Here is a 26247-nt window from a genome sequence, read left to right as displayed (position 1 = left end):
AGCGATATGCTCAGGGATTGTTTGGTCTGCGGTGTGCAAGATGATGCCATTCAACAACAATTAGTAGCTGAAATAAAGCTCACTTTTAAAAAAGAATTGGAAAGAGCCAGCTCTGTTCTTAAATATTCCCATATGTGTAACATTTTCTTTGCTGGAACTCTCATGGTCATGGTTTTTTTTATTCATTCAGGGGATGTGGGTTTTGCTGACTGGGCCAGCATTTATTGCCCATCCCTAGTTGCCCTTGAGAAGGTGGTGGTGAGCTGCCTACTTGAACCACTGCAGTCCATGCAGTGTAGGTATGCCCAGGGTGAAGGGAGTTGCAGGATTTTAATCCAGCCATAGTGAAGTAACGGTGATATATTTCCAAGTCAGGATGATATGTGACTTGGAGGGGAACTTCCAGGTTGTGGTGTTCCCATCTATTTGCAGCCCTTGTCCTTCTAGATGGTAACAGTTGTGGGTTTGGAAGGTGCTGTCTAAGGAGCCTTGGTGAAATCCTGCAGTGCACCTTGTAGATGGTACATACTGCTACTACTGTGCGTCGGTGGTGGAGGGGTTGAATGTTTGTGGAAGGGCTGCCTTGTTCTGGATGGTCAAGCTTCTTGAGTTTGTGGGAGCTGCATTCATCCAGGCAAGTGGGGAGTATTCCATCACACTCCTGACTTGTGCCTTGTAGATGGTGGACAGGCTTTGGGGAGTCAGGAGGTGAGTTACTCATTGCAGGATTCCTAGCCCCTGACCTGCTTTTGTAGCCACAATATTTGTATGGTTACATGTATTGTCTTTTGTTTCTTTCATATCTTTGTTTACTTTTAATTGCCTGACTGGGATGACCTTTTACATCACCTCAGGTCACAGATCAGTCGATCATTGACTTTTTCTCTTTGCTTGCAGTCGCTATCTGTTTCTTTTCCTCTTCCTTGATTGTTTGCTTGCCACTCTCTTTTCAACCCTGAAGAAAGAAGTTGACTGATTTCCAGCATTTGTTGCTATAGTGACACTAGCCTTTTTAACAAGAGATTACCATAAAAAGTGCAGATCCCTATTTGAAAATGCCTTCAAATTTATATTATAAAGTGAATACAGTCAGTTACTGCCACGAAAGGTCTAAAATATGGAAATGTTTGCAGATTATCTCTTGTTTGAATGCTTTTTAGTACTGAATGTACTTCTGCTACAATATCTAATAATCTGTTATGATCATTTCTTTGTTGCATGCTTTGGGCTCCTAAGAGGGAGGATTGAATCACAATTTGAAGTTGTATAAGTCGCAACACATATGGTGTATTTTAATTGGAGCAACTGGTCCGAGCCTGGTAGCTACGGAATCAATTCCAGCCTGGTCATCTCGAAAAGAAATGTTGAGACTATACAACAAGCATCTTCTTACTCGATTTCCCCAATGAACCCAGATCACGGAATCCAAAGCTTACCCTTTCCTCCTCCGTACCCCTGATCACCTCCCTGGAAATTGGAGCGCCAGCGTGTGTGGGCTCATACCCCACCCAAGTGCCATTCCCATTATGATGAGATTCGAGGCCCTGAATCCAGGGTTCCTCAGACTTCATCATTCGAATGCAGGTGATTTAACCTTATAGGTGAGGCATGCATAAATGGGTGCAGCCAAATTTATCCCTCAGGGTGTAGACATTCATCAGAACTGGAAGCTCGTACAAAATTAGCCTCTAACAGGACGGAACAAGTGAAGTAGATGGACGATACTTACAAGTATAAATCAAGGTATGACACAAAAGAAGATGGTTGTGGGAAGAAGTGCTGGAGTACAGTATGTAGTTTTGGTCTCCATATTTATGGAACATTAGAACAGAAGAAATAGGAGCAGGAGTAGACCACATGGTCTATTGAGTCTGCTCAATGCCAGAACCCTCTCAGCATGCCACACACCTCCAGGCCTCTGGCAGCCAGAGAACTGCCACCAAGGTCATCCTAAGCCACAACGTGATCAACAGCCAGCTTCCAACTCAGCCCCAAGCATATGGGTAACATCTCAAAGGAGCACTAGAGAGTTAAGTAGAGCACCCAGCTTTACTTGGGGTGCACAGCTGATCACAACTTGTAGATGTTAAGTCTTGTTTCTATTGTGCATCTCAGTAAATCTTTCAGTCACAGGTGCTGCTTTTCATGCTAATCCTTGTCCTGTGAGATCTAACCCACAATCTTGTTCCCTCAATGCGGACTTGAAGGTGCATCCATTCAGCTCCACAGCCTTGCCACTGTGTGCTGTGCAACTAGGTGCTGGTCAATGAATTGCCAAAGTAAGGCAGCGACAGCAGGAGTAATTAAAAGTAAGGCTTTATTAGAACTTTTCTGAAAGGGCAAAAGGGTGACAGGAAATGGCTCTGTACTAGGTTGGCCTGAGCCTACCTTACATGTGTCTCATTGCACCTTGCCTGTGGCCATCATGTTGCATCGCCTGGTCAGCTGACTCCTCCACACTACACTCTCTTCGCAGGGAGACATCTTCATTGTTCAAAGTCTTCCTCCTCTGCAGTACTAGACTGCGCAGTGCACAGCAGGCCATCACTATATGTGAGACCCTTTCTGGGACATACTGAAGGGTTCCATTGAATTGATCCAGACAACTGAATCACATCTTCAGAATCCCAAAGGCCTGCTTGATGGTTGCTCAGATTGACCCATGGCAAGTGCTGTACCTCACCTCTGCATCCATGCCTGGGCCCTCACAGGCATGAGTAGCCATGTCCTCAGTGGGTAGTATTTGTCTCTAAGTATCCATCCCTGAAAGTGTGTAGGAGCTAGAAAAGTTGTGGTACCTGGGACTGCCAAAGTATTAGGTATTGCGGCATTTCTTGGGAAAGATCCGCTTTCGGTGGTCACAGATCAGATGGACATTGATGAATTGGAAACCTTTCCTATTGATGAAGGCTACTGGCTGGTCTGTTGGAGCCTTGATGATGATAGGCATGCAGCTGATGACACTCTGTAGCTGGGGGAATCCAGTGATAATTCCAAACCTCTGCACTTGACTGTCTGTTGTGTTCGATAGTGCATGTATTCATCAAACCCTTTGAACAGGACATTGATCATCTCCTTGATGCTCTGATGGGCTGCAGACTGGGAGGTCCTACACATGTTCCTGTGATCCTTGGAAAGACCATAGATGTCAAAGTTGAGAGCCACGGTAATCTTCAGTGCCACTGGAATTGGGTGCCCACCAAACCTCAAGGGTCTCTGTTCATCCTGCAGCATGGCACAGAAATCAGGTGTAGCCTCCCTGGAGAGCTCCAGTCTTTGCTGACACTATTGCTTGGACATTTGGAAAAAGTTCAGACTTGGGCGGTTGATTTTCTGCTGGGAATAGCCACTCCTCACACTGTTGGTGTGTCCCTGTGAACTCTTCTCCATCATGCCCATCCAGAGCTGGCCCTATTGATCACCCTGGGGTTGTTAATATGCTCCCGCTGGTGCCTGGACCTCCTTCCCTCTGAGCTGCTCCTCCTTCTCAACACGGGCCCCGCTGCGAAGACAGATAAGGCCTGTGGCAGTGGTCTCTCTCTGATTCCTAGGCCTTCTACCAAAATGCCCTCCCCAACCCCCCACATCATCCCCCAAACCTGACCCTGAGTCCTTCACTTGGAGCAAGTGCCCTTGTCCCCCTGTGAACCTGGCAACATGGCCCCTAGTATCTTCTCCTCCCTTCTGCCAACCTGTGCCCTCTGTGCATCATCCTTCTTGTCACCACACATTAGCTTTCCTAATGACTGTTTCCGAGAGCCAGCACTTAACCCCTGCTTCCTTGACACCTTGTTTAATGAGTCATGGCTCCAAAGCCTTATTGTCCCTATGCACCATTGATAATATTAGAAATGTGCCATAAAATTGCAGTTAACTAGCCTTTCAAGTACCATGATCGGTGCCTCCCTGCCTCAAAGTCCAAAGTCTGTCCTCCATGGTTCCCACTTCTGGTAAAATCCTAAAATGATATCAAGGCGTTGGATTTTCAGCCGAAAGTAGTCCATTTTACACTCCCTCAACACCTCCAAGCTTAGAATAAATGGCCTGGTAAAATCCTAGTCCTAATTTCTAATTCTTATTCCTCAAACAAGCAGGCTTGCCCATATGGTAACAATCACTCTTCTTCAAAAGTGCTAATTAGCTGTGAAGAATATTGAGAATTGATAAAATGCTATATAAAGCACTTTTCTTTAGCATAATTGCATTCAAATAATTTTCCTTTATGTGCTTCAGCAGCTATTTGCTTGTGATGATCTATTTCTGAACTGATGTTTATCAGAGCATCAACCCTTTGACCCCTAGATGCTGACTGGTTATTGGGGACAATCGTCACTGGAAATCAGTTTGTGGTAAGCATTGGATTAATTTGGACAAATTTGCTTTCAGAAGCAATGGCCATGTCAGTGATGTGGCAAATGCCTACTGTAACTGAAAAATAGCTTTGTTTATTGTACTTTCAGAGCGGAAATTGTTCCTGTGGGCTTACGTATCTGTTAATTAAACAGCTGTTCAGCAGAGTAGCTACAAAGATTTAAATTTGTTTCATACTCTGTCTTGAATGTAACCAATTTCATGCCTTTAATTTTCATGGTGTAATTATAGATCTTTTGATGAGCCATTTCGATGGTTGCATAAGGGCCTGAGGCCAAATGACATCATAAAAGTTTGAGTATATATGTATGTCCAAAGGACAGCAATAGGAAGGTTTAACATACTAGCAAAATGCTAGTGACTTGGATGTTGCTGGTGCTGTCCCTGCCCCAATTTAGAACTTGTGAGAGAAATTCCTCTTCAAAATGCCTGGAAGACAGCAATGAGTTCCTTGAGAACCTTCAGTCTGAAAACCCCCAAATGTACGCCTTATTAAGTAAGTACTGAAGACATATTTTGTAAACCTGTGAAGTACTATGTAATGTTTAATAGAAAAGCTAAGATTGCATATATGCGCAAGAGTTCAAATTAGAAATTCCACATCAAACCACTGCATGTAGTATAACTACAACCTCATGGGAATGAATGGGAAGTAAAAAGAGGAAAGTGTATTGAATATTGAGTGGAGTGAAAGACGGGAACTCAAGGAAACAGAAAATAGAAAGGAAGGAAGGAACAGAATGGAATGAAAAGAATGAAAAAGTAGAACCAATAGGTTTTCAGAAACTGAGAGTCCTATCATATTGCCTGTGGCTTTCTGGACCGTTAACCATAATGGCTGAATAGCAAAGCACAGCCAAAATATTTTTGTATTTGTTTATGGGTGTCATAATGTGGAGTAACTCTTTTGAGTACAAACCCATTTCCATCTGTTTCAGATGAAGTTACATTGTTTCATTGTTTGCCATTGTGAGATTTGAACTCTTGATTTTGGGGTTACAAACCCAGTACCATAAGCACTTGGCTATTTAGGCCAAGCCATAATGTGGAGTAGGTAGATGTGGTAAGTTCAGTACTTAATCCCACCTCTAATGTATGTAGTATTATATGTTTCTGATGGTAGCCTTTCTAGCAGTTGTCCTTCAGAAGGGGTGGAATAAGGGTACCTCCCCTCTGACAAGTGCAATGCACATGATACACCATGTTTCAGGCTCCCAGTAATCTACACCAGAGAATTTATCTACTGTAGCCTAACTTAGCTAAAAGGGTCAGAATGTGATAGGGTTCTTTCTGACAGCTGTTCAGAGCTGCACGAGAAGGGGTTTTACAGGTAGCAATATATAGCTGAATCTTTTATTTTCCTTTCCTCTTTGGGATGAAGTGTCTAGTACCTATTTGTTTCTTTCCTCTATCAAGTTTGTGCATGGAAATCACATTACACGGGTATGTTGGAAATGCAGGACTAGAAAAGATGAAGCAGCCCTTCAGGCTGATCCTGAATACTATTATCACCCAATGACCCATTCACTCACATAGCTTAGGCAATCCTCTCTGAAGTTTTGCCGCACCATCAACTTCCCCAGGCAATCTGTTTCACATCTTTATCATTCTCTGCATTAAGTAGTTAAACCAAACTGCTCATTGTTGGAAGTGCTGTCTTTTGGATGAGATGTTAAACTGAGGTCACATCTGCCACCTTGGGTGGATGTAAAATATCCCCCGGCACTATTTCAAAGAAGAGAAGGAGAGTTACTCTCAGTGTCCTGGCCAATATTTATTCTTCAATCAACATCACAAAAAAAAAATGATTATCTGAGCACTATCACATTGCTGTTTGTGGGAGCTTGCTGTGCATATATTGGCTGCTAAGTTTTCTGCATTGCAACAGTGACTACGCTTAAAACGTACTTAATTGGCTGTAAAATACGTTGAGATGTCCAGTGGCCATGAAAAGTGCTATATGAATGAAAGTCTTTATTTTTCTTCCTCCTGAGTCTTCTCCAGAATAAACAGTTCCAGTCTCTCTTCAACATTTCCTCATTGCTCAGATGTCTTAAGATAGATATCAATTTGGTTGTTCCTTTTTGCACTGTCACCTTTGCCTGGATATCTTTGCTGGTGTACAGTGACCAAAATTGTACACGACATTCCAAAAACTTGTCTGATTTTTTTTCTGTACTTCCCTGATTAGCTGTGATAGTAATCTTTCAAGTGCTTTATTTCTGCTTTTATTATGAAGCTTGAGTGGAAAAGAGTATGGATTGTTCACATGAAACGTAGCCCCAAGGAGAAGTACTAACTTGTGCAAATTATTATCTAGCTCCTGAGGCCAACCACAGTGATGTTTTATGAAGATTCACTCAGCAGATCAGTCCTTCTTTAGAAAGATATGGTTTCCTATCTATTATATCCATCTATATTGATAAGGACATTTTTTTTTACAGAACTAATTCAGAGTGTAGCAATTAGCTTAAAGACAGTCATCAATATTTAATAAAGGTATTTTTTCTCTTGCAAAATTCAGTGTATGATGCCATTGGAAAAGAAGGCAGCAATGTTCTACATGGAAATATTGATCAATTGGGGTCCTACAGCGAATGTACCTCAGTTCAAACTCCTTCTGGAAAGTTTAGTGGACAATATTGTAAACTGACAATTCAACAGGTATATTGTAGCCCTTTAGTCAAATATATTCGTTGCTTGCCTTATAGGACTGATCTTGCAATAACATTTCTTTGTTCTGAATAGGGCAAGATTGACTATAATGTCGCTATTTGTGTACCTGATTCTTGTAAGGATGAAGATATAATGATGCTTGAATGGCTTGGTAAGGGTGAATGTATCTTATAATATATGTGTATAGCATTCAGTGTCACCTGCTCTCAATGGAGATGTTTTGTCAGGTCTTAGCTTGGCTCCTGGACATACATCAGGGGCAAACTCATTTATGGGGTGAGCAGGCAGGACCAGATATGTCCTATAAATGTATAGTCTTTGCTAGCTAGCTAGAGAGCTGCACTGAAAGCACCATAAGCTGTTGCAATTTTTACAATAAATGTAGATCTAAACAGATTCCATTTTCAGTAAAGGGATCATCCTGCTCTCTCCACCCTATTTCCAGTAAACCGCTGACCACCCACCTTCCCTTCCTGGTTTTAAACAGAAAATGCTGAAAACGCTCAGCAGGTTTGGCAGCATCCGCAGAGAGGGAAACAAGAGTTAATGTTTCAGGTCTGTGACCTATCATCACAACAGCTCTGATGAAAGGTCAGAGTCCTGAAATGTTGGGCGGAATCTTGTCCTCTCCCCTGCAGTGAGTTTGGCAGTGGGGGCATTTAATTAGGCAAGAGGGTGCTGGATGGGAACCCTGCCACCTTCCTGCCTCAACCCTGATTAGATCCCGTGGATGGACTTCCCGCCTAGCTGCCAATGAATGCCCACTTAAGGACATCATTCCGCTGGCATAAATCCATGCGGGGTTGCTTGCAGGCTCCTGGAAGGGTCCCTGTTAAGAGGCACTCAGTGCCTGATCAAGGGACCTGGCATCAGGAATAGGGGATGGGGAGCAACTGAGAGCGAGTCCTTGATCCTGGGGCAAGGCCTGCTGCTGGCCTGCCAAATGCCTGAATGCACTTGATGGGGTGGTATTTGCCTAAAAGAGGCAATGTGGGGCTCTTGCCGGCTCTCCATCTGATGACTGAAACCCCCTGGCCTCCAAAATGTTCCTCCCATTAACTCTGTTTTTCCCTCCACTCCTGCTGCCTGGCCTGCAGAGTATGTAACATTTTCTGTCCTTATTTCAAATTTCCAGCATCTCCAGTGTTTTGATTTTCCCTTCTTGGTTCCTATGTCAAACAATATGATTAAGGGATCTCTCTCCTCAGGTGCTGTCCCCACTTCATCAAATCTGCTGTAATCATTCCTCTCCTCCTGAACCCCTCTTTCCTAGCAAATTACCACCCTGTCTCCAACCTCCATTTCCTCTCCAAATTCCTTGAAAATGTTGTCACCTCCCAAATTCACGCATTTCTTTCCCAGAGCCTGATGTTTGAATCTCTCAAATCAGGTTTCTGCTCCTGCCACAGCACTGAAACAGCTCTTATCAAAGGCACAAATTACATCCTATGTAACTGAGACAAAGGTAAACACTCCCTTGTCATGAGGGCATACCCAATGCCCACCAGCTATATGATGAGCAGAGAAAGAGGAGAAGGAAGGGAGGAGGTAATGCATATATTGGATTCCTGAGTCTGTAACAGAGGGTTGAAGCCAAAAAGACCACATCTATCCCTGCCTCATCCAAAGAGGGGGTGGTCGCTAGTTATCATTGAACAACCGACAAAGGAGGTCTGGAAGCTTAACTAGATGGACAGAATGTACTACAAGGATACAACCCACCGTGAAATGTGAGAGCTGCACAAGTTCCATTAGAAGTCACTGGACAGCAATCACAAAAGGAGATCTGTGCCCTGTTACCTCCAACAACATTGTCCCATCCCAGGTGTGCTGAGTTAATTGTAACACAGACATGGGATCAAACCTGGAACGTTATTGGTCTGTATAGCTCAAGCTTTACATTAGCCAGTGGAACTACCAAATGGGACATCTACAGAAGCTATGTTCTAAACTTGCAGATTTATGCAGCACTCTAGCATGCTGTCAATGTTTCTACTGTCTAATTTCCTGCTTTTAAGTACAAATGTGAACAGTAGGAGTTGGGATTAGTTTATGATTTTTGTTAAATCTCATAGAGTCAAATACAAAATTTCTATTACTCAATATGTACCTTTAGTTTTTTTCTACTTTCAGGTTTTTTCAAGTACCACAACACATCTTTCATAGCTCCTTCACTAATACTCTCGTTCCTTGTGACTAACAATACGTACAGAGTGAAAAGTGTCCATTGCCAAAATAATGTTCCTTACATTGATGCAATTGTTGGCATTTGTATGTACGTATTACACATATACAGTATCTTATGACTTAGCATTACACTTTCATATTTATATGAGGTATGTTTCTTACAATCTTTTTTTCTAAAACAGGTTTGTTGTTGCTCTTTTCATTATTATGACAATAGCTGGGTCCATATTTATAACAATAAAAGAGTGGAAGAGCAGATCACCTGGTAACGAGTTGAAAGATGGTTTAAGTTCAGCTCACAAGCACTATGGGGTAGTTTCATTTAATAAAATAAATGGCCAACAATTGCAAGTAAGTATCACAAAATCCAAACATGAATCACCAGAGCATAATGCAATGGAGACAACAGAAAATAACAATGGAGCAGGTACGATATATTTAATTTTTATTGATAAGTTATTGAAAAAGATATGTTGTATCATAATATAATGCAATTTTAAAAGCTTTCTCATGGGATGTGAGCGTATCAGGTAAGGGCCATCCCTAACTGCCCTTGAGACACCTTTTTGAACTTCTGCAGTCCACCTGGTGCTGGTATACTCATAGTGCTGTGTATATTTCTCTAATGATAGTGGACCAAGGAATTTAAAAAGTGCTGAATTCGCTGGATGAATTATTACGGTTATGTGTGAAACAAATTGGGGCATAAGTCTCAACTGAGTTCTTACTGAGCTTAAACGTACAACATGAACCTACCTAATTAAGACAAGACTAGGTAGCGTGAAGTTGGCAATGGAACTTAGAAGAGTCACATAGATGGCTGCTGTGAAAAATATCACTGTGACGCTGGAAGGGTTGCTGTGTTGAATTTGGTGCTGACGTGGGTTATTGGGCACAGCAGAGGAAGCTGTACTTTGTTATACCTGACTTGATGTACCTGCATTAGAATACCTAATTTCTTATCAATAACTTCCTCATCTTTATGGACACAAAGTTCGCTAGTCTTTTATACGCCAATAAAAAAGTACACACACTTGAAGAGAGATAAGATTAGCAACCATTTTCATTTTGATGCTCAGAGATAAAACTGGCATTGCAGATCACCCACTCATGAGACCTACATTTTCTTTTCAATGAAATGAAAATTGGGCAGTTTCTCTAAAGGGCAGCTGATCTACAATGTCAGTTTTACACCAAATCAGCATGTTGAAAATCTGCCTCAAAGTCATAATGCTGTAAAGTCGAAATGACTTTAGTTGCTGCAATAATAAGTTTTGGTTAAAGCGTAGCTCTAGATATTTAATTATGCTTTGCCAAAATGGTCACATCATTAATGTACCTCGCTAAGCATTATAAACAAACCTATAGGAGATGTCATCTCCTTAGCAGCTGATGACTGATTCTTCAAAACATTATTAGTAAAATAATGTGATGCTATTTAATAAATCAAACCCTGAAGGTTCCTTCAGAGGATCATTCTACCACCTAGTGGAAGCTTTTTGGCTTAAAAGGGCTGGATTTGGACCTTTAAAAATGACCACCAGCCGCAGGATTCCCAGTCCCATTCTTGGCATCCCCAATTTTTTGTCAACATGGGATAAAGGTGCAGGCTGGTGCAGGTCGTGAGCCCATACCCTACCCTCCCAACCTGGCTAGTTCCATTGCAAGGATAGACATCTCCTAGTCCTTCGCAATTTTGGAGGAGTAGGGCCAGATGTTCAAGGAGGTGTGGTTCACTGACCCACAGAGGTGTCGTGAACCATAGTCTGGATGAGGGAACCTTTTGAAAGGTAAGCTCAAATGGTCTTACTCATGTGCCCCATGCCAATGCATGCCTCTCCATCCACTCCCATGGCCTTTCATACCTTCCATGCCAACTTGTGAAAAAGCTTTAAAAGACCATTCATTCATTTATTCATAATTTTCTTTTAAACATTCATAATTTGCTTTTACTACAGCTCTATAAATGTGTCAATCAACCAGACCTTTAAAGTACCAATAGCAGGAACTACGAGCAATTGACACCTCTTTACCTTGTGTAAATAAACGTTGAGCAATTGAGAAATAGATCTAAGAGAAAAAACTGGCAATCAAGCAATATTTTTCCTCAGGTGCAGCTGTTTCAACTTCGATTTCTCATCTAATGAACCTGCCAGAAGTCGCTGTTGGCATCAAACTTTTGTAAACATTGTGCTCTTGGAAATTTTGGTCAAGTTGTCATCCACCAAGGACATTGGGTGGATTTCCCTCACCACTGCCCTCCATTGTGTCAGTTTGATACAGACGTGGATGCACCCATTTGCCTTCGGAACTGGGACCATCCCAGAACACCATTCTGTCAGCTGAGTGATGAGGAGAAGACCCCAATTTTGGTCGTCTCATCAAGTTGCTGTTGTACTCACTTCATAAGCGGGTGCCGTATTTTTCGTGGTGTAAACAAATACAATTGGTTTGGCATTGTTCTCAGTGTTATGCTGTTTACAGTCTTCAGTAGCCCCCAACCCAGTGAAAAGTTCTGGAAAATTTGTTTTAAAGTCAGAAGCATCCTCCTCACAGCTCACCCTCCCACCCAGCTTTGTGTCATTTGCAAATTTGGAGATATTACATTTAATTCCCTCATCTAAATCATTAATATATATTGTGAATAACTAGGGTCCCAGCACCGATCCCTGTGGTATCCCTTTAGTCACTGCCTGCCATTTGGAAAAAGACCCGTTTATTCCGACTCTTTATTTCATGTCTGCCAACAGTTTTCTATCCATCTCAATAAACTACCCCCAATCCCATGCGCTTTAATTTTACATGCCAATCTCTTATGTGGGGCTTTGTGGAAAGCCTTCTGAAAGTCCAAATAAACCACATCCACTGGCTCCTTCTCATCAACTCTACTAGTTACATCCTCAAAAAATTCCAGTAGATTTGTCAAGCACGATTTCCCTTTCATAAATCCATGCTGACTCTGTCTGATTCTGCCACTGTTTTCCACATGCTCAGCTATTAAATCTTTTATCATGGAATCTAGAATTTTCCCCACTACCGACTTCAGGCTGATTGGTCTATAATTAAACAGAGAACAACTGCAGAATTCTGAAGTGCAGAGGGATTAGGTGTTCTAGTGCATGTGTCACAAAAAGTTAGTATGCAGGTACAGCAAGTAATTAAGAAGGCTAATGAAATGTCACCCATTGGTATGAGAGGAATTGAACATAAAAGTAATAATGTTATCCTACAGTTATACAGGGATTGGTGAGACCACATCCCAATTTTTTTTATTCATTCATGGGATGTGGGCATCACTAGCCTGGCCAGCATTTATTACCCATCCCTAGTTCAGGGAGCATTTAAGAGTCAATGATATTGCTGTGGGTCTGGAGTCACATATAGACCAGACCAGGTAAGTATGGCAGATTTCCTCCCCAAAAGGACGTTAGTGAAACAGATGTGTTTTTACAACAATCGACATTGGTTTCATGGTCATCATCAGACTTTTAATTCCAGATTCTTATTGAATTCAAATTCCACCATCTGCTTTGGTAGGATTCAAACCCAGGTCCCCAGAGCATTACCCTGCATCTCTGGATTACTAGTCCAGCAACAATACCACTATCCCATCGCCTTCCCCATATGCAGTTTTGGTCTCTTTATTTAAGGAAGGACATAAATGTGTTGGAAGCAGTTTGAAGGAGATTTACTAGATTGATACCTGGAATGAGTGGGTTGTCTTATGAGGAAAGGTGAAACAGACTGGGCTTGTTTCCACTGGAGTTCAGAAGAGTGAGGGGTGACTTAATTGAAGTATATAAGACCCTGAACTATGTTGACAAGGTTGACATGGAAAGGATGTTTCCTGTTATGGGTGAGTCCCGAACAAGGGGGCACTATTTTAAAATTAGGGGTTGCCATTTTAGGACATAGGTGAGGAGAATTTTTATCTGTCAGAGGGTTGTGCAATTTTGGAACTCTGCCAAAAGAAGGTGGTGGAGGTGGGGTCATTGAATATTTTTAAGGCGGAGGTAGATAGATTCTTGTTAGGCAAGGGAATCAAACGTTACCTGGGGTACATAGGAATGTGGAACTCAAAACACAAACAGATCAGCCGTGACCTTTTTGAATGGCAGAGCAGGTTTGAGTGGCTGAATGGCCTACTTCTGCTTCTATTTCGTATGTTCATGTGTGTATTCATATATAACATCTCCTGTATTTGTTTTTTACATTGGAGCATTGCTTGCAATGTACCTTTGACATGGAGCTTGATGCCTCCTGGTCCATATAAGTGTGCTGTAGGTGGCTTTAGACATTGTTTCACTAGCCAAGATTTATTATCTGTCAGGATTGTCACACTGGTTCCTGAGTCTACATTTGAATTTCATGAGGTGACCATTTACAGATATGTCAGCTTTCCAAAAGGTTAATCTGAAATCCTTAATGTCTCCCAAGATGCCTTTTGGACTTCTTCTTGGTGTGGCTCATTTATCTCCTGGGCTTTTTTGGAATCCGACGGACATCTCGAGGTTTTGGACTTGGAAACTTTTGGAAAGTGTCCCAGGCAGTGGCAGTGTAAGCACTGCACAGTGATTGCTGGATTCTGCTCGCACCTGTGGCTTTTTTTGTGCTATAGCACTGACATGGTCTGCCACCATCTTATTTTTTTGCTTGGGTATTACTTTCCTTGCCCCGGAATCTCCTTGTCCTTCTGTTGCTTTAGGAGCTGAATGTTGGGGTTGCTTTGTGCCATGATTTAACTTAACTTAACATGGATTGGTTTTGCTGGCAGACTGCTGATTTTCTGATGAGTTTGATGGCTTTTTCCAAAGACAGGTCTCCTTTAGTTTGGAGTATATCAAAAGAGCATCATTGGCCACTCCCACTATGATTCAGTCTCTAATGAGCTCTGACTTAAGGTCATCATGGTCACAGCTTTCAGCCAACCTGTATAACTCATATATCAGAGAGTCTACGGGTTCCCTGGGCTTTTGTTCTCTCTTATTAAATTTTGCTCCAAAATGTTATTGCTTCTTCTTTAGTTAAATAGGTGTCAAGGGACTTCATGACCCTGTCAAAGTTATCACAAGATTAACTTATTCCTTGTCTGGCAATTACGTCATCGGCTATTGGACCTACTGAATATAATAGTGTATTCACAGGTTTAGCCTCTATTTTCTAATTCAGGCTTGAAGCTGTCACATATCTTAAAAATCTACATCTCCATAATGCCCAATTTTGCACCCCATCTGGTCCTTCCAGCTGCCTTAATTGATCTGGCAGTGTTAATTTACTATCCATGGCTGCTTTCAGCACAGGGGAATATGGATTTTTTTTTTCTTTAAATGGCACTGCAGTAATCTTTTTTTTCCTCTTCCTGCACTTGTTGGGATTTGATGGGCTCCTCTCAGAGCCATTTTAAACTTTAGTGATTCTGCAGAAAATCTTTTGAACTAATCATTTTGGCCAGCTAGTTGCTTTCCTAAGCTTGGAGAATCGAATTGGAGCCAATTTTTTGATCAGACTTCTCCTTAATTTTATTTTTCCATTTGTGCTCAGTGTTCACAAGTTATGGCATCGAGTCTGGATCTGAGCTTCAGCGTTCTTCAAGCTGCGCTCATTAAAATAATTAGTTTCCCAGTGCTGCCTGATTATTGCAGTGAATTTAAAAGCTTATTTCACCCCTTTTTGGAGTTTGCTCACCCTTTTGCAATCTGGATAGATTCTTTGACTCTTCTTTCGATCGGATCTCACAACGAGCCTCCACGAGCTCTTATGCTGCACAATGGATCCAGGCCTGTAATGAAGCTTCTTAGGCGATCTCATGCTCACTTCTACCAGACTCACTCCCACGCTCTACTACTCCCATGTGACTCTCTACATGTAGGCGATATTGTTTCCCCAGTCCCAAAAACCCTAACACTACACATTCAGCTGCCTCTTGATATAACATGAAGTGAATCAAATTAGCTGAAAACTGGTTTGGTGGATTTTGGGGACCTCAAGAGGAGACCAAGATGGATCATCCACTTGGCACTTCTGGTTAAAGATGGTTGCAGACACTTCAACCTTGTCTTTTACACTGACATGATCAACTCGCCATCATTAAGGGCGGACTTTTCATTGGACCTTCTCCCCCCGTTAGTCATTTAATGCTCCACCACCATTCATGGCTGTGAACAGGATGTGACAGGACTGTGGAGCTTTGATCTGATCCATAATTTGTGGGATTGGTTAGTTCTGTCTATAACATAATAGCATGTTGCTTCTGCTGTTTGGCATGCATGTAGTCCTGCTATGTAGTTTCAGGAGGTTGATACCTCATTTTTAGGTAGCCTGGTGCTGCCCCTGGCATGCTTTGTTGCATTCTTCATTGAAACCCTGGCTTGATGATAATGATAAAGTGAGGTAAATTCTGTGCAATGAGATAACAAATTGCGTTTGAATACAATTCTGCTATTGATGACCCACAGCATCTCAAGGATGCTCAGTTTTGAGCTGCTGGATCTAATCTAAAACTATTCCATTTTGCATGGAGTTAGTGCCACATAACACAATGGAGGGTGACTTCAATGTGCATCCACAAGGACTGTGCAGCAGTAAGTCCTAACAATACTGCCATGAAAATATGTATCTGCAACATGTAGATTGGTGTGGATGGGATCAAGTAGTTTTTTCTCTTGTGTTGATTCTCGCACCACATGCTGCAGGCCCAAGTCTGGTAGATATATCCCTCGGCCAGCAGTGGTGCTATCGAGCCACCTGTGGAGGTGGACATTGAAGTCCCCCACCCAGAATACATTTTGTGCTCTTGTCACCCTTGTTTTCCTTTCAAGTGGATTTTAACTTGGTGGAGTACTAAGTCCTCAATTAAGAGAGTGTGGTAAGTGGTAATCATAAAGCGTTTTCCCTGCCCATGTTTATCCTGTTGCCAGGAGACTTCATGATGCCCAGAGTCAATGCTGAGGACTCCCTGGGCCACTCCTTCCCAACTGTTACCACTGTGCTGCCACTTCTGGATGGTGATGGGGGAATGGGACATTGGATGTAGGCTATGATGCGGTGAGTATGGCTATGTTGAGCTGCTGCTTGACTACCTTTTGGGACAGCTCTCACAATTTTGGCACTAGTTCCTAGATGTTAATCAGGAGGATTTTGCAGTTGATGCCAGTTGATGCTGATATTCATCAGGGTACTTAAAAAAAAATAACTATGTTTTTTCCTGTTTTTTAGTCTTTGCAGGATTCTTCAATAGGATACTAACAAGCTTTGCCATACAAAAGAGTGTCCCTGCTGTGTTATCCACTGAGAACACTACAGGAACCTATTCAGTAATAAATGGGATCCGAGTCCTGAGTTTACTGTGGATAATTTCAGGACATGTCTGCCATTTTATTTTGTTCAATAATTTAGGTACAGACTATATTAAATATTTTCTGTGCATGTGTGCATCTTTTTAACAATGTTTTTTGTTTGTCTTGCAAGATTCATTTAGGTGAAAGGGAAAGTTTTCTAGAAAAATTTTAATAGAACATTTTATTTTAAAGAACTTGTGTTGTCAGGGTGTACCTCTGTTTACAAGCTTTTCTTATACAGTATTGCATGTATTGATATAAGCAAAGTGAGGATGCAAGTACAAAGTTAATAGTTCCATGCTTAGGAGGAATATTTTTCCCTGGAAATTAATTCATATCTGTAATTGAATTCCAAAAAAAGCAATTAATTGATCTTGATAAATCCTTTAAAGGTAGCTCAGATAAATATCTGTTTCAGACACTGGAGGTTACAAAAATGAAGACAGAAACAGATTATCATCCATTCTAAGGAATATCAGGGATAATTTTCTGCATTTGTGATTCTGATGTGGAGCAGTGTATGATTATCAGGCATGGAAAATGGTTAGTCCATATGCAGCCAACTCAATTTTCTGTCCATTAATGCAATATTTTTGAAAGTTGCTGCTCTATGCCCAGAGCACAGAAGCAGAAAATTAGTTCCATGATGTGCATGTGCTACTAGAATTTTTCACTTTTGGAATAGGACTAGCAGAGCTAAGCAACATGTTTCATCAAGCTGGCATTGTTCAATACCTTTGGGGATTGGAGGAAAAAGTCCTAGAGATTTATATTCTTGTAAGCTGTATTTGCTGCTTTTCTCAGCAGACTGAGTAAGTTGGGTATAATCCTTGACAGGGCAAAATATACTAGGTCATGCAAGTCAAAGGGCCATATTAAATATTTGCTTAGCTTTGTACTATAAACAAATAATGAACTCTGTATGTTTGCAAGACACATTAATATAGTATTGTACAGTTAACACATTTAACATATTCAGTTTCAAAATATCAAAAGCATTTTTTCATTTCTTTTAGATAATCCAATGAAGTGGTTGGTATCAGTCCCAAACAATGTCCTTTATATTTTTTCTCTTGGTGGTCCTTTCTATTTGGCAGTGGATAGTTTTTTTCTGATTAGGTGAGTTAAAAAGCTTCATAGTAACAGCTAAAGTGTGTTATAACTTTTATTGCTTTCATATCCCTTTGCCCCAAAAGCAATCGCTAAGCAACCAATGGGAGATATTCATGAAAAGAAAAAGAATCTGGATACAATTATTGGTGGTTCAAACATTTCCTGCCAGCGTGCTATCAACAAACTAATCAAGTACTGGGATCCTCAATAGTGTTTGACTCTAAGCTGCAAGAAATTGTTTTAACATTGTATAGATCACTGGTGAAGACATAATTTGAACTTGACATGAAATTTGTGATACATTCCTAGAAAAGACTACACTGCAGCTGCATTCTGTTTCTATATTCGGAGGTTGTGCCTGATGCCTGAAATTTTAGTGACATTGTGCAGCAATGTATTAGTCCCTGGCAATCTGATGGTGATTCAGAATGGCTGTGGCTTCAGACTGGCAAATTTATATATTTTTTGAGAGTGATGGGAATTGATTACATTTTTTCTCTGAGTACAATACCACGGCTAAGAAGCTGGATGAATGATGTAATCCAAGGACAAGCCCTCTGCCAGTCCCTAGGAGATGCACAAGACTAGTCCAAGGATGAGTGTCTCTTCAAAATTTCCCTTTTACTTTGGGAAAGCATAGGTTCTCTGCTCATTGGAGATTCTGAAGAGTGTGGTGGGAATAAGGAAAGAATCAAATTTACCCAATTGCTGGTGGGACAGGGTCATTTCAACCAAAGTGCAATATAAAGGAAAAGAGACCAGAAACTTCACACAGGGCAACAAACATCCATGAGGAATGATCCAAGATGTAAAGGCCAGGATGTACTTGCCAGTGAACTCTGTGCTTTATTACATTAAAGCATGTGAGGTCACAGACAGGTCAGCTAATTTAGTGGGTGCTCTCATCACGAGGATTAGATCCTAAGATACACCAGACAGGGGAGAATACATAATGGGCAGCACCCAGCCCCCCCAAGAAACATTGTGTATGTGGCCCATTGGCTTCTTACAACCTTTTAAATTCTAGGCTCCATCTATTGACACCATAACACTGTGAGTGTATTTCCCACACGTCTTATTATTTCCCCACTCTCTTGCAAGCAAACACACCAGCAAATCACAAATGCATTATTTTTTCCTGCAATGAGGCAAGAGCAACTTGAAGACAGTCAAATCCCCCTTCTGATTTTGGAGTTTACCTCCAGAACTCTCACTCAGGCAGATGCCAGGGTGATCTTGGAGGGGGCACACACAATGGCCACTGCTACACTAACAGCCTTTGGTGCCAAGACACAGTTGACTGACTTGAAGGCTGGGCTTTTCCGCCTTGCCATGGTGGGTCCCTCCGCAGGGCATGTGGCGGGCCAGCCAAAAGTCCATTGACTTTCAGCAGGACTGGAAGATCCCAGTGGTGGGTGGACCCAGAAAATCCTGGCCAAAGACACTGCTAACGTTCTGATTTAGTTGGCACAGTCCCAACATAACTAATGGGAACCATGTTACTTCTTTTGGCATCTTCTGGTGTGATTGCATCATATGTTTCTTCATTTTATTAATAGTTATATAATAGTGTGTTATTAGTAGTTATATAATAGTGGCTTTGGTGACTACACCACCTTCTTTGCGAATGTCCACAGTTTTCACATATGCAAACAAGAACCACAGAATTGTTACAGCACAGGAGGAGGTAATTCAGCCTGTTGTGTCTGTGCCGGCAATCTAACTGAGCAGTCTATCTATGCCATACTTCCAGCATTGTCCCCATAGCCCCGCACATTCTTTCTTTTCAGATAATAATGCAATTCCTTTTTAAATACCTCGTTTGACTTTGCCTCTACTACACTACCCTTAGGCAGTACATTCCAGATCTTAGCCACCCATTGCATGAAAAAGTTTCCCCTCTTGTCTCCATTGCTTCTTTTGCCAATTAACTTAAATATGTGTCCTCCTGTTCTAGATCCTTCCACCAATGAGAACAGTTTCTCCCTATCTACACTGCACAGACCCCTCATGATTTTGAATACTTCATTAAATTGAAGGATTTCACTCGGTGTCAGAAGTTACAATGTAAATTCTAAAACCTTCAGGATTGGGGTCATATCACAGATTTGGATCCCCAGATGGTTTCCACTTCCAGTGACTGAGAAGCTGCCTCTCACTTGGCGTACAGCCTGCCACACAAGGAGATCCAACACCAGATCAGCTGTGCCAGCTCAACTTGCTGCAAACTATGACAACAAAGATGTCTGCAAGTCAACATAAGTCCTAGTTACAGAGCAGAAATTGTCACCACGCTCCTGTACTCTATTGAAACCTGGACAGTGTATCAGTGGCATAAAAATGCACTGGAGAAATTCCATTGGCAAAGCCTGCGTCACGTCCTCTGGATTCCGTTAGACCTCCTGACTCCACAAAGCCTGTCCGCCATCCACAAAGCACAAGTCAGGAGTGTGATGGAATACTCCCCACTTGCCTGGATGATTGCAGCTCCTACAACACTCAAGAAGCTTGACACCATCCAGAACAAAGCAGCCCGCTTGACTGGTACCCCTTCCACAAACATTCACTCCCTCCATCACCGACAAACCAAACAGTAGCAGCAGTGTGTGCCATCTACAAGATGCACTGCAGGAACTTACCAAGGCTCCTTGTTCAGCACCTTCCAAACCCACAACCACTAGCATCTAAAAGGACAAGGGCAGCAGATAGATGGGAACACCCCCAGCTGGAAATTCCCCTCCAAGTCACTCACCATCCTGACTTGGAAATATATCGCCGTTCCTTCACTGTCGCTGGGTTAAAATCCTGGAACTCCCTTCCTAACAGCACTGTGGGTGTACCTACACCACGTGGACTGCAGCTCACCACCACCTTCTCAAGGGCAATTAGGGATGGGTAATAAATGCTGACCTAGCCAGTGATGCCCACATCCATAAATGTAATTTTAAAAAAATTAGGGATGGGCACTATATGCTGGCTTAGCCAGTGATGCCCACAGCTTGTGAAAGAATAAAAAAAACCCTGAAGGATCCTCTCCTGGGCACCTCCTTGCTGACACAGCTGATATTGTTTAGACCAAATTGAGACAAGCAATGGAGGCCACAGCTAAATGTATCAGGGTCCTTGCCTATAACATTGGTAGGAGTGACCACCGCACAGTCCTTATGCAGACAATATCCTGCCTTCACACTAAGGACACCCTTCAATAGTTGTACAGTGTTTGTATCTTGCTAAATTTTATTTTTTCTGTAAATAATAAATCCCTTCTACACAAGTATATTACAATGAAAAATGAGAAAAATGTTGTGACATCCTTTTAAATCAGTTACTAAATCATTAGGAATTGGTAATTTTAATAATCATGAATAATTCTATATGGTTCAATATAAAAGGCAGACCAGGAACCAATTTTTATTGTGATCTTTTTCAGTAGTTTGTTGAGTGCAAGAACACTATTAAACATGCATGCTGAGGAAGGTCTGACCTTCAAAATTCTAAAGGATTATGTGATTAGGAGATTGCAAAGGTAAGTTGTTGCTTAATGTCATTTGTCAGCTAAAATTTTTTAACCACAAAATCTAGGTTGATACTTGGAGTTGCTGCCTTTCAGATGAAACATTAAACTGAGGCCCTGTCTGCCATTTCAAATGGGTATAGTAGATCGCCTGCCCCTATTCAAATAAATGCAGGAGAATTTTCTCTGATGTCCTGGCCAATATTAATCACGGAACCAACATCACTGAAACAGATTATGTGCTTCACACATTGCTGTTTGTGGGAGCTTCATGTACAAATGGATTGCCACATTTTCTATATTATAACAGTGACTAAAAAGTACATCTGAGATTATGAAAATTCAAGTTTTCCTTTCTTACTGTAGTAATTGTGATTTTATTTAGTGTGTAATATACCTTTAAGAATAATACGTGTTTATGAAGATCACATGATCTGTAGTAACCAATAGGAGAGTAGCAGGGGGCTACCTCAGCAGACAGTATAGAGTTAGAGTTGGAATCGAAAGCACATGTGTTGTTGCTGCTGAGTACATTGTAAATAAACATAATATTTCCACTCAAGAAAAGTCTGCAAATCAACTCTGTTAATAATAGCAACTCGGCCACCCTTACAACAAACTAGTGAGGACAAAACAGGACTGAGCAGAAGAAATCAAATTAGAAAGAAATCAGCACTGTACCTCGCCCAGTGATTGTAAGTACCAAGCTCTGTTAGACTTGAAGAAGCTATCCTCTCCTAAAATGCCACAATTTGAGAGAGTTGATCGTTTTGAACTAGCCACAGAAGATTGGCCTCATTACATAGAATGCCTCATGTTCTCTTTTCAAGTGAATGAGATTACGGGGGATGAGAAGAGGCATGCAATCCTCTTGAGTACTTGTGGGAGTAAAACCTACACTCTGATTTGAAGTTTGACAATGCCCAGTGCCCCAGATTCGAAGAATTCCACTGAATTGGTGGACCGCGTGAAGGGTAATTTTCAACTAAAGCCCTCAGTCACGATGCAGAGGTTCAGGTTTAATCCATGAAATAGAGCCCCAGGTGAGACAATTGCATGCTACGTGGCAAATCTGAAGCCGTTAATGGAACATTGTGAGTTTGATGCGACTCTGAATGACATGCTCAGAGATCCTTTAGTGTGTGGTGTGAAAGTGGACACTATTCAGAAAAGGTTATTGTCCGAAGTGAATCTGGATTTCAGGAAGGCGCTAGGAAAGCACATGGCAATGGCCGTGGAAAGCACAGTAAGAAATTCAAAAGCCATAAAGGATGTGCAAAATGGTGCCATCCTCCACATCAGGCTGGAAAACACTGCCAAAAAGGGTGCAAAAATGCAAGACTCTGCCAAGAAGTGGAAACAGCTCTTGCTAGCTGAAGAATAAAGAAAAATAAGCAAAATCAAAGAATAATTTTAATAGAGGTGGAAACAGCAGTCTTTTAGTGATTGGCAATTTAAAAAGTTGAATGCTACTATTGTCACAGAAATGGATATATGATGAGGCAATGCAAGGAAAGATTCACACAGGCTTGTGAACAAAAGAAAAAGCCTAATGAAATCTACAATGTAGATGGGCCTGAAAACAACAAGTTCAGACATTTACTCATTGTTTAATCTGAATGTTAGAAAGACAGAACCAATATTTGTTACAGGAAACTAAAAGGCAAGCCTATTAGAATGGAAGTGGATGTGGGAACTTCCACTAAAGTAATTGGGGAACATACCTTCAGATATCTAAATAATGGTGAAAGTTAATTAAGTTTAGAAGAAACAGCTGCTAAGCTCAAAACATGGATGAAGACATTCAAGTAAAAGGCATAAGCAGAGTAACCATCCATTATGGAAGCCAATCAGCAAAGCTATCCTTGATGGTGATAGCAGGTGGAGGGCTAAGTCTCCTGCAGCATAATTGGTTTAAGGAGATTAAGTTAGAATGGGCTGAAATTTTCCAGTTGAGGGAAAATGGGCTACCAGAGCTACTTAGAAAGTACGTCCCCGTCTTCAAGGACGGACAGGGGAAAATCCAGGGCCCACAGGCAAAGATTCATGTGGATTCGGGAACAATCTCTCGCTTCACGAATGTGAAGCCGGTGTCATATGTACTTGAGGCAAAGTTGACACTGAACTGAACAGACTAGATAAACTGGGCATTATACAACCTGTGCAGTTCTAGGAATGGACAGCACCCATAGTCCCCATCCTTGAACCCGACCGAAGCATTGAATTTGGGAAGACTACAAACTGATGGTTAATAAGGTAGCTAAGCTGGACAGGCACCCCATTCCAAAAATCGAAGACCTGTATGCCAAGCTGGCAGGAGGGACAATGTACATAAAGCTTGACATGAGTAATGCTTATCAACAACTAGAATTGGATAATGCCTCCCGTGAGTTTGTCACAATTAATACCCACAAAGGATTGTACAAATATACACGATTGCCTTTCGGTGTCTCCTCAACTTGTGTCATCTTTCAGTGAACAATGGAAAGCTTACTGCAGGGATTGCTTCAGGTCATAATCTATTTAGATGATGTATTGGTGCCAGGATTCACTGAAAAGGAGCATTTGGCAAACTTAGAGGAAGTCTTAAAATGTTTCTTGCAAACTGGAGTGCGTCTAAAAAAAAGAAAAGTGCACGGTCCAAGCGAGGGAGGTAATCTATGTGGGTCATTGGGTAGATTCACAGGACTTCCAGCTGGCTAAGGAGAAAGTGAGAGCCATAAGAGAGGCACCTGCACCAAAGAATGCCCCAGAGATCAAATCATTCCTAGGAATGATCAACTATTATGGGTGGTTCTCACCCAATTTGTCGACAGTGCTGGACCCCCTGCATTCTCTATTCAAAAAGGACCAACGTTGGTCTTGGGAGGTGCTCCAGAAAGAAGCTTTCATAAAGGTGAGACAATTGATGCACTCGCCCAATCTATTAGTGCATTACGACCAGACGAAAGATTTGGTGCTGACATGAACGCATCTCCCTAAGGAGTGGGAGCAGTGCTATATCATCGGATGGACGATGGCACTGAGCGGCCAATAGATTACGTATCAAGAACGCTCACCACAGCAGAAAAGGGATATTCACAGATAGAAAAAGAAGACCTGTCCATCATCTTTGGTGTCAAAAAATCTCACGGATGCCATTTTACAGTCGTTTCAGACCACAAACCACTGTTAGGATTGTTCAGTGAGGACAAGGCGATACCACCCTTAGCCTCAGCAAGAATACAACAATGGGCTTTAATTCTGGCAGCATATGAATACACTTTTGTACATCGGCCTGGCAATCAAATCACAAATGCTGGTGTCCTTAGTTGTTTTCCTTTACAAGAGAATGATGAGCACATCCCTGTTCCACAGGAACTTCTTTTACTGTTAAATTTCTTAGGTTCCTCACCGGTATGTGCTCGACAGATCAGAGACTGGACAAGTTGGGACCCAGTCCTATCTCAAGTATGAGAACAAGTGCTACATGTTTGGTCACAGGAGCCCGTATTTGATGAAATGAAACCGTACTTCAACAGAAGACATGAAATAACCAGCCGGGATGGCATCTTATTGTGGGGAGCATGAGTGGTAGTTCCTCCAAAGGGAATGGAGCCACTTTTAATTGAACTACACATTGCCCATCAAGGAATTTTCCAAATGAAAACTATAGCATGCAGCTATCTATGGTGGCCTGGGATGGATGGTGGAATAGAGATTTTAGTAAAGCACTGTGTGCAATGTCAGCAACTGCAAAACTTGCCAGTGACAGCTCCGTTACACCCATGGGAGTGGCCAGGTAGGCCCTGGGTGTGGTTACACATTGACTACGTTGGACTTTTCCTGGGAACAATGTTTCTGCTCATTGTTGATACCCATTCAAAATGGTTGGACGTATATGAGGTGAAGTCACCAATGTCGGCCACTACAATTGAGAAACTATGTTAAAGTTTTTCCATTCACGGACTAGCAGAAGTAGTCGTTTCCGATAACGGCACGACATTTGCGAGTGCTGAGTTTCAACGATTTATTAGCCTCAATGTTATTGCTCATGTAAAAACTTCATCGTACCACCCTTCCTCAAATGGACTGTCTAAAAGGGTGGTTCAAACGTTCAAGGCAGGCATAAAAAAGCTAACTGGTGAATCCTTGGCAACCAAGCTAGCACGCTTTCTTTTTCGTTACAGAATTACTCTTCACACAACAACAGGTATCCCACCTGAAGAGTTATTGTTGAAATGCCAAGTCAGGACAAGATTGAGCTTAATAATGCCGAATTTAGAGGGGAAGGTGGAAAGGAGTCAGGGAAGTCAGAAAACTAGACATGGCTGGCATAGACGTGAGAGGAAGTTTACTGTGGGAGGGCCGGTATACGTGAAGATCTTCGGAAAAGTACCAAAGTGGTTACTGGGTGAAGTAAGTGCTGTGACTGGACCTTTACCTTACCACATGGAGGGGGAAGGCTGGATCATCCATAAACATCCAGACCATTTAAGGAAGAGACAAATCACCAAGATTTGGTTCCACCAGTGATCATGACCAGTTCTGCGATTCCTGTTGAAGATAATCAACCCAGGACTGACATGCCTGATGTTCCTGTAAGTGTTGAGGATACTGGACTGCAAGTGCCCACTGAAGCGCTTGATGTTCAGGCAAGATTACATGTTAAGGAAGATCTTTAGTAGCCAAAGGGAAGTGGTGGCATAGTAGTATTGTCACTGGACTGGTAATCTAGAGACCCAGGGTAATTCTCTGGGGGCCCAAGTTCAAATCCCACCATGGTGGAATTTGAATTCAATAAATATCTGGAATTAAAAGTCTAATGATGACCATGAAATCATTGAACCTGACTCACTAATGTTCTTTAGGAAAGGAAATCAGCTGTCCTTATATGACTCCATGGTTAACTCTTTAAAAATGCCCTCTGTGCAAGGGCAATTAGACAATAAATGCTGGCCTAGCGAAGCCCACATCTCACAAATGAATTTTGAAAAGAAGAGATTAGTGTGGGCTACCTCAGCAGTCAATGTAGAGTTAGAATTGGAGTTGAAGGCACACGTGTAGTAA

General features: G+C 41.8%; 1 protein-coding gene across 1 annotated transcript in view; it reads left to right on the top strand.

Moving 5' to 3' along the window:
- Nucleotides 1-4722: 4722 nt before the first annotated feature.
- The window catches only part of oacyl (O-acyltransferase like), a 58052-nt gene continuing 36527 nt past the window's right edge, over nt 4723-26247 (top strand). Inside the window, 7 exon segments of the mRNA XM_041183458.1 lie at nt 4723-4867; nt 6896-7035; nt 7120-7198; nt 9181-9322; nt 9417-9661; nt 16450-16629; nt 17588-17690. Of these exon segments, the coding sequence (XP_041039392.1) occupies nt 4723-4867; nt 6896-7035; nt 7120-7198; nt 9181-9322; nt 9417-9661; nt 16450-16629; nt 17588-17690 (1034 nt within the window).

Source organism: Carcharodon carcharias, chromosome 1, assembly GCF_017639515.1.
Source record: "Carcharodon carcharias isolate sCarCar2 chromosome 1, sCarCar2.pri, whole genome shotgun sequence".
NCBI lineage: Eukaryota > Metazoa > Chordata > Chondrichthyes > Lamniformes > Lamnidae > Carcharodon > Carcharodon carcharias.
This window is presented reverse-complemented; position numbering and strand designations above follow the sequence as displayed.